The sequence below is a fragment of the Malaclemys terrapin genome, chromosome 6, assembly GCF_027887155.1.
Source record: "Malaclemys terrapin pileata isolate rMalTer1 chromosome 6, rMalTer1.hap1, whole genome shotgun sequence".
In the NCBI taxonomy this organism is placed as follows: domain Eukaryota; kingdom Metazoa; phylum Chordata; order Testudines; family Emydidae; genus Malaclemys; species Malaclemys terrapin.
The window spans coordinates 83,390,152-83,402,352 of NC_071510.1; the positions used below are offsets into that span (position 1 = coordinate 83,390,152).

Consider the following 12,201-nt stretch of genomic DNA (forward strand, 5'->3'; position numbering starts at 1 on the left):
ACGGCTCAGACTCCCTCTCCCTCCCAGCACAGCGGCCGCTGAAACGATGTAAAAAAAAAATTTGGGGTGCCACTTTTTGGTGCCCCCAAATCTGGGCACCCTAGGCAACCTCCTAGTTGGCCTAAATGGTAGCACCAGCCCTGGCTCCTTCTGGTGCCCTCAATTTTTTCCTGACAGTTTATATTTTTTGTCTTTTTTAAAGGATGTTGAAAAACAGGAGTGAGTGCACCAAAAAGCCACAAAAATTATTTGAGGGCTGGAGAAAATTCCTTACAGTCAGAGACTTAATGAGTTCAGTCTGTTTAATTTATCAAAAAGAAGAGAGGTGACTTGATTACAACATACCTTTATGGGAGAAAATACTGGGTACTAACGGGCTCTTCCTTTTAGCAGACAAAGGCATAACAAGCAGCAGTGGCTGGAAGCTGAAACCAGATCATAGAATCATAGACTATCAGGGTTGGAAGGGACCTCAGGAGGTCATCTAGTCCAACCCCCTGCTCAAAGCAGGACCAATTCCCAACTAAATCCCCAACAGATACATTCATATTTAAAAAATCGGGACACATTTTTAATAGTGAGGGTGATTAGCCATTGGAACAAACTACCAAGGGTCGTGGTGGATTTTCCATCAGTGTCAATTTTTAAATCAAGATGTGATGTTTTCCTAAAAGTTATGCTCTAGGAATTATTTTGGGAAAGTTCTAGGGCCTGCATAACATAGATCAGACTTCATGATCAGAGTGGTCACTTCTGGCCAGTTAATCTACACAGGGATAACTGGTTGAAATTGAATGGCCTGTGATACACAGGAGGTCAGATTAGATGATCTAATGGTCCCTTATGGTCTAAACTCCATGAATCTATGACATCTGTAGTGGAACAAATCTTGTTAGTAGATACAGGAGGCACTCCATGGTCTTGCTCAATACACTACTGAAGGAGAAGTGCAGGATAGTGACTGGTAGTTGGTAGGTTATATTGTCAATCATTTAAGGGGTCAGAGATGTACGTGTATGTATGTAGATTGGTGGTATACAGGGACATATTATTATTGGATAACAGATTTGTGTTTAGATTAAAGTTATTTGTTAAATTTATTCATTAACTTGCAGCCAGTGGTATTAACCCACAAATATCTCAAGTATTTTATTTATACCAGCTCAGAGGCAGGGGCAGCAATGACTAATGCAGCATTACTGACTTCCATTATAGCATAAGCTTGGAAATAGTGTTCATGAATGCATTGCTGCTGCTTCAGAGCCAGTAAATGGTGTGTTTTGTAGGGCCAGGGGCGGCTCCAGGCACCAGCGCACCAAGCGTGTGCCTGGGGTGGCAAGCTGTGGGAGGTGGCCTGCCGGTCGCCGTGAGGGCGGCAGTCAGGCTGCCTTCAGCAACATGCCTGCGGAAGGTCCGCCGATCCCGCGGTTTCGGCTGCAATTCATTGCCGAGTACGCCGAAGGCGCGGGACCGGCGGACCTCCCGTAGGCATGCCGCCAAATCCAGCGGACCTCCCACAGGCATGCCGCCGAAGGCTGCCTGACTGCCATACTTGGGGCAGCAGAATACACAAAGATACTTTTCAATTGTTCTAATTCCAAAACTTCCCCCTGCCTTCCAAAAATGTGTTGGTCATATTATAGCAAATCTCAGCAATGCCCCTTCAAGCAAACAGGAACAATCACACTTTGAAATCTCAGTATGCTCCATGACATGAAGTGAACAGAATGGATATTGAACCAAAATCATTCTTTTTGATAGAAAATGTGCTATTTTTAAATATCAATACAGACCTATGACAATGAAAACTGCATTCTAGTGATAGCAATTTATAGCATTTTTATTATGGAAAATTTCAGGGTTAATTTTTTATTGCATATTAGAATATTTGAATCAAAACTGTAACCAGTCAACTTTTCATTGTACTTCAAGATATTACTGTAGCTGCAAATGTGGCACAGAAGAAATTATGTTGCTGATGATGCTAAAGAATTAAGTTATTTAGAACAAAACAATAGGAGTAATTTTTTTAAAGAAAATGAAAAGAACAGCTTGTTCAATAACCAGTGCAGTCTGTTTAAATTGTTTGTTTTCACAGAAAAAATTGCAACACAGAAATACAGAAAATTAACAGAAAAAAAGAAAATAGACATTTCTTATTTTTAAATGGATTTAGCAAATACTAGATGAGCTCCCATTCTCTTTTATCTGTAATGTAATAGCAATATATCTGCAGATCTGTACTCAGAATTACCAAGCTGATCTTGTGCTGAGACTTTGTCATTAATCTCAAGTCATTTATCCTGAGTTATATGTGTACAAATATGAAAAAAAAGAGAATGTGTGATGTTTTATTAACTGAATTTAGTTTATCAGGGCCTGGATCCACCAAAGTTTGAGCCACACATTCCACAGAGAGAGACTTCCACTGAACACCTCTTCTTCTCCCATGTGATCCCTGTACAGTGTGACAACAAGCAGTAGCTTATTCTGCCAGTTTTGACACTACAGTTAGCAACCTGCTGCATCACAGTCAGTGAGGAGAGAGCACTACCAGCTGGAAAATTGGCTATAGTAGAGAATCAGCTGTATATTAACAGCCCTGGACCCTGAACAAAGCACCCTTCTGTACTCCAATACTGGCAGACAGTAGCAGAACCCAAAGTTTTTGAGCAATGGATCTCTCTGGATCCAGGGATCTACACATATTGGGGTTCAGGGCTTGAGCCTGCAGATCCATGGCACTAGCTTTAGTCTGCCATTGAGTAAACTCACTGGTTTACAGGAAAATAGACGATGGAGTACATCTTTCTTTTGTTCTATGGAAATGTGTTCCTTTTCACCAGAACAACTCACAACCTTTATGATGTGCTTTTGTCACTTGGATTATCTTCAGTCTTTACTGTAATATTTTTCCTTTTATATTAACTGAATATTTTCTACCCTTTTTAGGGTCCTCCAGGGGGTGGAGGGCCACCAGGAACACCCATCATGCCAAGTCCTGCAGGTATCTAAATCTAATCAGAAAATTTAAAGACAATGTAAATAACATTGGGGGGGGGGGCGAGTAGGTAATATACAGATTCTGTATTCCAGTTCTTGCTGTGCCCATTTGCTACCAGTGCAGACAAATGGACAAATCCACCTTATATATATTTCAGCAAGCAACAGCCAATGAAAAGCTCTCACTTTTGCACTCTTCTTCTCTGTCTCCCTTCCTCCATCCCTCCCTCCCTCCTCAGACTTCCTCCTGCTTTGCTGGAGAGATGCAGTATGGTTGGTAATTTGATTTTACTGGCTCCATCCAGGGCTTTCAAGACCATTTTTTTTTCTGGTCTCCATTAGCAACCTGAAGGAAAAAGAGAGAGAAAACAGAATGTGCATTGTTTCTGCTAGTGTTGTTCAGTGCACATTTGCCAGAAACTTTTATGTATCCTGTGAGACGGTTCCTAGAGTATCCAGCTGGGGGACGCTTCAAGTGGAGTTTAAAGGAGTGTCCCATAGCTTCAGCTCAGCCATCTAGCTCTGCATTAAGAAGAGTAGCAAGTGTTTCCCTACATCAGGGTTCTCCAAAGTTCCTGACGTGAACGAAGAATCAGAAGAGGTTGTGGAGGGTGGACATACACAAGACTTCCTCTCCTCCCATGGATAGCATCAGGGATCTGGTAAGCAGGAAGTGTTTGCCTCTGATCTGGTATCCCGACTTAACCAATCTTCACTAGATCAATCAGACTTCTTCTGGGAATCTTCCACTCCTAAGAAGCACATCTCCTTCTCATCCTCCTTTCATCAACCAAGAGGTCATTGATCACCACTTCTAGAGACCTTTCCATCTCTGTGACACCTTACATCTTCAGACCCACATATTCCTACCTCCCTGCCATCATTACTTGCACAAAGGATAGGGAAGTCTTTTTTCAGAGCCAGAAGCAGAGCTTCCCAACCCTTCCATGGAAGTTTTCCTATGCTGATGGAAATACCTCATTAAATATGTGGCTAGAATTTTAAAAACACAACCTGTGATAGAAAAAAAGGAGGACTCCTCTCCTGTTCAATACTTAAGAAGATGACTAATATGTGCTAGCAGATAAATATTCAATGTAATGTAAAAACAAGCTCCACAATAGCATGTACTTCTGAAAACATTCAACACAGCAGTAAATTGCCAGTGGCATATGTAAGTGGCTAATGTGGACTATGAACAAGCCTTTTGTTTTGATGGAGGAAAGAGAAGCCGTGGAATAAAAATATTCAAGTAACAGCCACCAGGAAAGCTACCAAGGGAACTAATCTCTGAAAACAAAACCCTCCAACTGTTAGTGTCCCAGTGGGCCAAACCACTGGTATGTGTTTAAGACAATAACTAACAGAAAATAGAGCCATGATTCCTTGAGGAGAGCCATGTTATCTGTTTTCAGAAGGACCTGGTGGTTGAAGAACTTGTTTCTCAGTGACAGCAGAAGAAGCCAAATAGGATTTTTTTTCAATCTCTGAGACAGAGAGAGAGAGAGAGAGATTTTATGCCAGTCTGAATGCTTGGGTCTAGCTCCTCTCCTGGGATGGATGGAGGAGACAGTACAGAAGAATCTTTGTAGTGATATTCCATGCATTAATTAATGCTTAGAAAATTGTACCAAAGTAGTGAGGCTCTTGAAGGAAATATACATTGGGCTTGATTTTAACCCCTTGGAGTAGGTATCACACTTTCTAGCTTTAGCCAAGGATGCATTCCTAATTCCTAGGCATTTCAGTAAGGCATGTGCTTTTCCTCCTTTCACCTTTCTATGTAAATAGAGGTAAATTCTATTTCAAAGGACATGCACAGGGTCTCCCATTGCCCCCACTTTGTCTCAAAAAGTGGTTAACTATCTGTGATCTGTTAAGCTCAAAGCTCTCTTGAGTCTTTTTTACATTGTCTATAGGGCAGAGAAAGGGGAGATTTTGTGGAGGAATTGTGGAACACAGCTACTTGGCTGTCTCTCCACTCTTTCTACAAACATCATAGAAGTGATATAATTCCATTGTTGGATATGTCCTTTTGCACTTGGTGATTCACAGAGACTAATTGCTTTTGTTGGATGGGATGGGATGCCCCTGACCAAGTGTTCTCAACTGCTATTTTCTTGGGGAAATGGTCTCCCTATGTTGTCTCCATGGCTACAGTCCTTTTTTGTCTTCTCTTCTCTGCAAAATGTCTATGAGGAATCCTTACCACTGGTGGCAAGCCATGGTTCAAAACCAAGAATTTCTTACCTACTAATTATTTTCTGGGCCCTGGCTTCTACTCAACCCTTAGTTCAGTCAAATCGTTCCATAGGTTTCATTGTCTTGTTAGTTAAAATCGAGATTTTAGCTTTGGAAGTTTTCAAGCCTTAGGGAGAGAGAACAAGACAGCGTTTAGCTGGCTGAGAGACATGAAAATTAGAGCTTTTTATTGGCTGCTACTAACCTGAAATCTGCATAAGGAGGAGCTACCCATTGATCAGCACTGGTGGAAACCAGAGCATAAAAGTATTTAGTAAGTGAGAAATTCTCCTTTCACAGAGACTGCAGAAAGTTAGTAAAGTAATCTGGAGGTTTTAGAAAAAGTGTTTTAGGAACTAAGTGGTTACAAATTTTTGAAGATTTATAGACATGTTAACAATAATGTATAAACTCAGTCTAGAAGTAGTCACAGAAGCCATTTAGGGAGCATTGCAATTATTTCTTTTCATAGCTCTGCCATTTGGCTAAGAATAGAGATACAATGAAATCTTCCACTATATTGTCACTCTGTAACATTGGATCAGACCTAGGAGAAATATTAACAAAATGATGAGAAAGTGTAGTAGGTAAGCAGTTTTATCTCAAATCACATCTTGGTAATTAAAATAATATTTGTTTCAGATTCAACTAACTCTGGAGATAACATGTACACTTTAATGAATGCAGTTCCACCTGGACCCAACAGATCTAATGTAAATATGAACCTATCATGTATTTTTCTGCACTGTGAAGCCCTGTTTGATTCATGCACTGACTCACCAGACCTTCATTTTATCTGAATCATGCTTATCTTTCCCATTTTGAGTGGGTACACATCACTTGCTTCCCATCATCAAAACTCATATTTTTCTGCATCTTTAATGTCTCTGAAATATTTCAAATCAGTCTTGTGGTACATACACAACAATCCTTTAGCACCTTGAATACCTTGAAATTTGTGCATGTAAAAACTTTAAGCATGTAAATCTGTTAGGTAGATAACTAAATTTGTCATCCTGGGGTATGCTGTTCTGGTCACAGTAGTACACCATATCAGCTACCATTAGTATGTGCAGAACTTAAACTTCAATTACAAAAATATATTTCTACTTAATAATGCAAGGAAAACTTCTGAATGTGACCCAGTCAATTATTTATTACCAATTCTATAGATGGATAAAATCAAAAGTTTTTTCAAGGGTGAGATCTGCCTTGTTCATTTGAGTAGTGTTAAAAATGAAGCTTAATGACAACCATCAAATATTAACTATGATACCACTGATTATTTTAGGCAAAACATCCAGCCATTCTGGAAGTGATGAAAACTTGGATTTTTAGAAAGAACTTTCTTCTCCGTCTAACCCTTATAGTTTCCCTCAATTTAGACGTCATTTATGCATGCAGACCACATAGTTAGAGGTCCATTTGAAAAAAGGCCAAAAGAACTTAAGTAATGGTTTAATTGTAGTGCATTTATTGAAATTCATTGCATGTTTATCTAGAAGTGCTGTAAATATCTGTAAAAAGAAGAACAGGAGTACTTGTGGCACCTTAGAGACTAACAAATTTATTAGAGCATAAGCTTTCGTGGACTACAGCCCACTTCTTCGGATGCATCCGAAGAAGTGGGCTGTAGTCCACGAAAGCTTATGCTCTAATAAATTTGTTAGTCTCTAAGGTGCCACAAGTACTCCTGTTCTTCTTTTTGCGGATACAGACTAACACGGCTGCTACTCTGAAACCTGTAAATATCTGTGTTCTCAATTTGAAGACCCAGGTTTAATGATAAACTGTGAAATCTAAATGCTGAACTGGCAGAACTTTATATTGTTGCAATAGTAATGCACAGTAGTCTGCTGTGACGCTCAGCACAGGTAGGATGGGATTTCCAAAAGTGGACTATGCTGGCCTAACTCTGCTCTCATTGAAGTCAACAGTGAAACTCCCATTAACTTCAACAGGAGCAGATTTTAGTAATCACTGAGCACTTTTGAAAGTCCCAACCATAGTACTTCAGTAGGACATAAGCGGTACATAGGCTAAGGGCTAACTCTCTGCACAAACATGAATTCTGCAGAGGTGCAGAACACAGTAACTGAGGTAAAGGCTGGGGAAAAAAGTGAAAAAATGTAAACGAAAATCACATACAAATAATCCACTCAGAGATACACTATACAATTCAGTTTCTCAATTTCTATTTTTGTTCTTATTTCTGTGTTTTTATTAAATTATCTGCAATATATTCTTGCATTAATATCAATTTTAATATATTATCATAATCCTTTTACAGTTTCCAATGGGCCCAGGGTCAGATGGACCTATGGGTGGATTGGGTGGAATGGAATCACATCATATGAATGGATCTTTAGGTAAGGATAACAAATCTAGTAAATACTGATTTTAGATCTGTTTTTTATGAGTAACTCCACAATAACCACAGCTCTAAATTGTGTGGGCAATTGTATATAAAATCATTTGAAAATTAGAAATACTGTATCAACATCAATCAGAAGTTCAAAAATGTTTTATGTAATCTTATGTATCTGGTCTAATACGGTGTTGCTTATAAATATTGTATAGTAACAGAATATAATTTTTAAACCTCTTCTATAGTACACTATGTTAAACTCATGTGGAAGATGACAAAAGCTTTCTCCTCCTCCCTATTTCCCCAGTCCCCCACAAAAACACAAGTAATCAGAAGATGTCTTTATCACAAATTGGTGCAGGTGCTTACATATATGTATATTTATATATCATATAAATAATATATGGAGACAATATACCACATCTATTGATATCTATGTATTAAATTGTGAAACCAAATGATAAATTATATTGATCGTGCAGTTTTAACTGTCTCACTTGCACTCTACCCATTCATCCATCCTCCCAAGCATTACTTTTAATAGCTCATCCCCATGAAACAGCTTCAAATAGCTTCTGTTTTTCATCAGCCTGCCAGAGAAATGTTTGAAATGTTTTCTTCTTTCTCCCCAAATGTGAACTCTCCTGCAAAATTACACCTGACATTACAGATATGATATTTGTATGTATAGAAAAGCCATGTTAGGTAACTTTTAGAGGTCATTTAATATTTATTAGCTATATTTTTCTTTTTATAATATCGGTCTGGCCCAATGAACACATTATAAAAGCTGTGCAGGTAAGAAGGGAAGAAGAAATGGAAACAGTGTAGATTGCAGGGCATTGCAGGCTGCAGACATGGAAATCCTACAAAGCTCCAAAGGTGTTCAGTCATTGAGAGGTCTGAGGAGCCAAGGACTCTGTATAGATTATAATTTCTGAGAAGTAGTGATATCTGGGGGAGTTAGGAGCCTTGTAGAATTATACAAAATTTGCAGTTGTTCAACCCTGACCCTTCCTCACAGACTTTCTGCCCTGCACTTCAGGTTATGCCAGAAGAAGTTAGCATAGTTCAGGCCTGAATCTAAACCAGAAACTGAAGATTGTTAGACAAGATGCATGGAAGAATGAGAATGAGGAGGAAAGTGGAGAAAGCTATGGTAAAATAAGAAAATTGGATTTTAAGCTAAGGAAAGAATGCACCAAAACCTTTCTTAGCAGACTGATCCTGAGGAATTAAAATTCAACAATAACAAATTCCCAACAGTCTGTATGGAGCATGTCTCTGAACTTCCTAGATTACTTTGAATAAGGCTATCTTGTGATTTTGCAGCAGACCTTTTATGAATATTTTTTGTAAAATGGCTTCATTTTTTAATTAAAAATAATGCACATTATTTCCAAGTCAAATAAAAACTCTTTTTTGAACTTCATCACAAACTTTTGCTGTAATATATTGTAGCCTGACAATAACTTCTTAGTTATAAGATTAATTACAACTGAAGTGATAGTGGAAGAACTTTATGTGCACTAAGCAAATGATTAGTATTTTCATCAGTAAACATGATTGCATATATTCAGTGTTTAACAAATTAAGTATGACAGATTTTCTACTATAGTTTTTTTAATATACAACAATAGTTCTTTTAGCGACTCTTGGAAAGCTACAGCGCACTAAAAATGATGGTTATTTTTTTCCATCAGGAGCATTAGCTGTCTATAGATATGTTTACAATTTCCTCTAGTTACAACAGTGTTAATATTGGGTTGCTACTTAGGCACTGCCATGGGAGAGGAGCAATGCAGAGCTGCACCTCCCAGGGGAGCTCCTTGAGCTTCCCAGTGTATAAGGATAGTGTACAGGCTGCCCCATCCTAAAGAATGTCAATGCAGAACACTGTAGAGTCCGATGCTGTGACCTGTCCTCCTCCCTACCACTTTGCAATGAGGTATATACCTGGGGCCATACACAGAAAGCAGGGACTGTGATTCCCTTTGGCAGACAGAAGGCATCTTCCCACACAAACTGCAGGCACAACCATGCAAGAAGACCCTAACGCTAACAGACTACTATAATGACTGAAGAATTTTCCTGAGTGGGAGGGAAGAACTCAAACATAACTAACTATATGTTAGCCCATTGCTGTTATACTATCTTTTCAAAGTGCAGAAAATGATAAACTCTTAGAGAATGCAGTTCAAAACTAATCTAAATGATTATTTATTTATTTTAATTTAAGGCTCAGGAGACATGGACAGTATTTCCAAAGTGAGTATGTAATAAAATATATTTAATTTTAGCATTATATTTTACTGTATTTAAATATCACGTAATTTTGGTTGTTAAAACTTTTTTTTTACATTTCTGATTGCAAATTAAATGTGTATTATGGGCCTTTCAGCTCTTTCAGGCAGATTCAGCATTAGTTGGAAGGTTAAAAGTAATCTTTATAGTCAATAGGGACTATTAAACCAATTCATTTATATATTTTCCTGAACATAATAATGGTTATTACTGCATGTGATTAATGTACATCCAAGTCATAAACTAATTTATTATGTTACATTGTTACATATTGGTAAAACAAATGAATACAGTTTTAATAATCAAACTTAGTTAAATGTGGGAAGAGAGAAATTTGGAGATTTGTCATAAGGATATTATTTTTATGCATTGTATCATAGCTTTTCTCACCTTTAGAAGACAATGCTAATAGCCTTAATCAGCACTCCAATTCCCTAAAAACTAAATTAAAATGTAATGAGAGAAGAAACTGTATTTTGAGCATAGAAACAGTTTATCAGTATATGAAATATGAATGTTCAACCATTAGTGGTTGGCACCTACAAAAATAATACAGTATTTGAATGCACAATATTTTTTGTAAAAATTTGCTAACTCTGAGGTTATTAATTTAAGGGTTGATTTAAATGAGGAATCGATGAGTGAAGGTATTAGAATTAGACCCATATAAAATATTCTGTGCTGCTTCTTCGACATGTACAGATATAACTGGTTAAAAACTAATCATTCTGCACTTTTGTGTTTTGATCTATAAATATATAAATTAATTAAATAATTGTTTCATTGTTTATTCATTTGAAATGCTAGAATGAAATTCTCAGCCATCTCCCAAAAGAACGAAATGAGAAACCTACATGTTTCTTTTGAGAAACCTACATGTTTTAGATTGAGATTTTGAGCTCACTAAATATAGTTTAGGATATGATTTCAAGATATGGTGTCATTATTCTGTCATGAAAATTCTAGCTTTTCCTTGTAGCAGAGCATCAGAAGATAATGCAGCAATCTGTGATATCTGTCCAAGAGGCCCAGAGCTATGTAAAAAGTGATTGTAGTGAAACCTGAAAGCATGCATAACTCACCTGGTTTCATTACAAACTCAAAACCCTGAGCTGTTTCATCAAAAGGTTCACTCTTGTTCACGAACCTTTTGAGTGAGTTTGGGCCAATTTATGACTTTAACTAAGTCCCATGGAATTTACAGTATGACGCAAAATTAGATGACATCTGGTGGTTTTAACTTAAATGTCACTGAGACAAGCAAGTTTCCATATTACAGATGTTATCACAGAAATTGTTTGTGGAAATTAAGTGTGCAGTTGAACACATTTTTGCATTTGTTGCTAGTTCCTCAAGCCCAGTTGGTTCTGCTTGACACAAGACCTGAATGGAATAAAAAAGCATTTTAGTGAGGCTGATCATCTTGTGCATGAGGTTTAGAAAATTAGCCCAAACTTGCTAGAATACATTTTACATCAGAGCAGTTCATTGTTACGGTGTGTAGAAAAGGTTATAATTGACTGACTGAGTGGCAAAGTATAAAGTGTTTATGAGGTGGAGTGAGGTAGAGAAAACAAGAAAACTGAAATTGTGCATATAAGAGAGGCTCTGATAACTAGGGCTGTCGATTAATCGCAATTAACTCAAAAAATTAATCATGATTAAAAAAATTAATTGTGATCAATCACACTGTTAAACAATAGAATACCAAGTGAAATTTAGTAAATATTTTTGGATGTTTTTCTACATTTTCAAATATATTGATTTCTATTACAACACAGAATACAAAGTGTAAAATGCTCACTTTATATTATTATTTTTATTACAAATATTTGCACTGTAAAAATGATAAACAAAAGAAATAGTATATTCAAATCATACAAGTACTGTAGTGCAATCTCTTTATTGTGAAATTGTAACTTACAAATGTAGGGTTTTTTTGTTACATAACTGCACTCAAAAACAAAACAATTTAAAACTTTAGAGCCTACAAGTCCACTCAGTCCTACTTCTTGTTCAGCCAATCGCTAAGACAAACAAGTTTGTTTACATTTATGGGAGATACTGCTGCCCGCTTCTTAATTACAATGTCATCTGAAAGTGAGAACAGGCGTTCACATAGCACTGTTGATATTTACGTGCCAGATATGCTTAACATTTGTATGGCTCTTCATGCTTCGCCACCATTCCAGAGGACATGCCTCCATGCTGGTAGCGCTTGTTAAAAAAATAATGCATTAATTAAATTTGTGACTGAACTCCTTGGGTGAGAATTGTATGTCTCC

General features: G+C 37.4%; 1 protein-coding gene across 5 annotated transcripts in view; it reads left to right on the top strand.

Annotated features, from left to right (window-relative positions):
* Nucleotides 1–12,201, top strand: part of SSBP2 (single stranded DNA binding protein 2) — a 272,660-nt gene that overhangs the window by 247,119 nt on the left and 13,340 nt on the right. For all 5 annotated transcript variants that reach the window (XM_054032549.1, XM_054032551.1, XM_054032547.1 and 2 more), the window contains 4 exons: nt 2,953–3,007; nt 5,887–5,957; nt 7,535–7,613; nt 9,852–9,880. In XM_054032549.1, the coding sequence (XP_053888524.1) occupies nt 2,953–3,007; nt 5,887–5,957; nt 7,535–7,613; nt 9,852–9,880 (234 nt within the window). The remainder of the gene's footprint in view (nt 1–2,952; nt 3,008–5,886; nt 5,958–7,534; nt 7,614–9,851; nt 9,881–12,201) is intronic.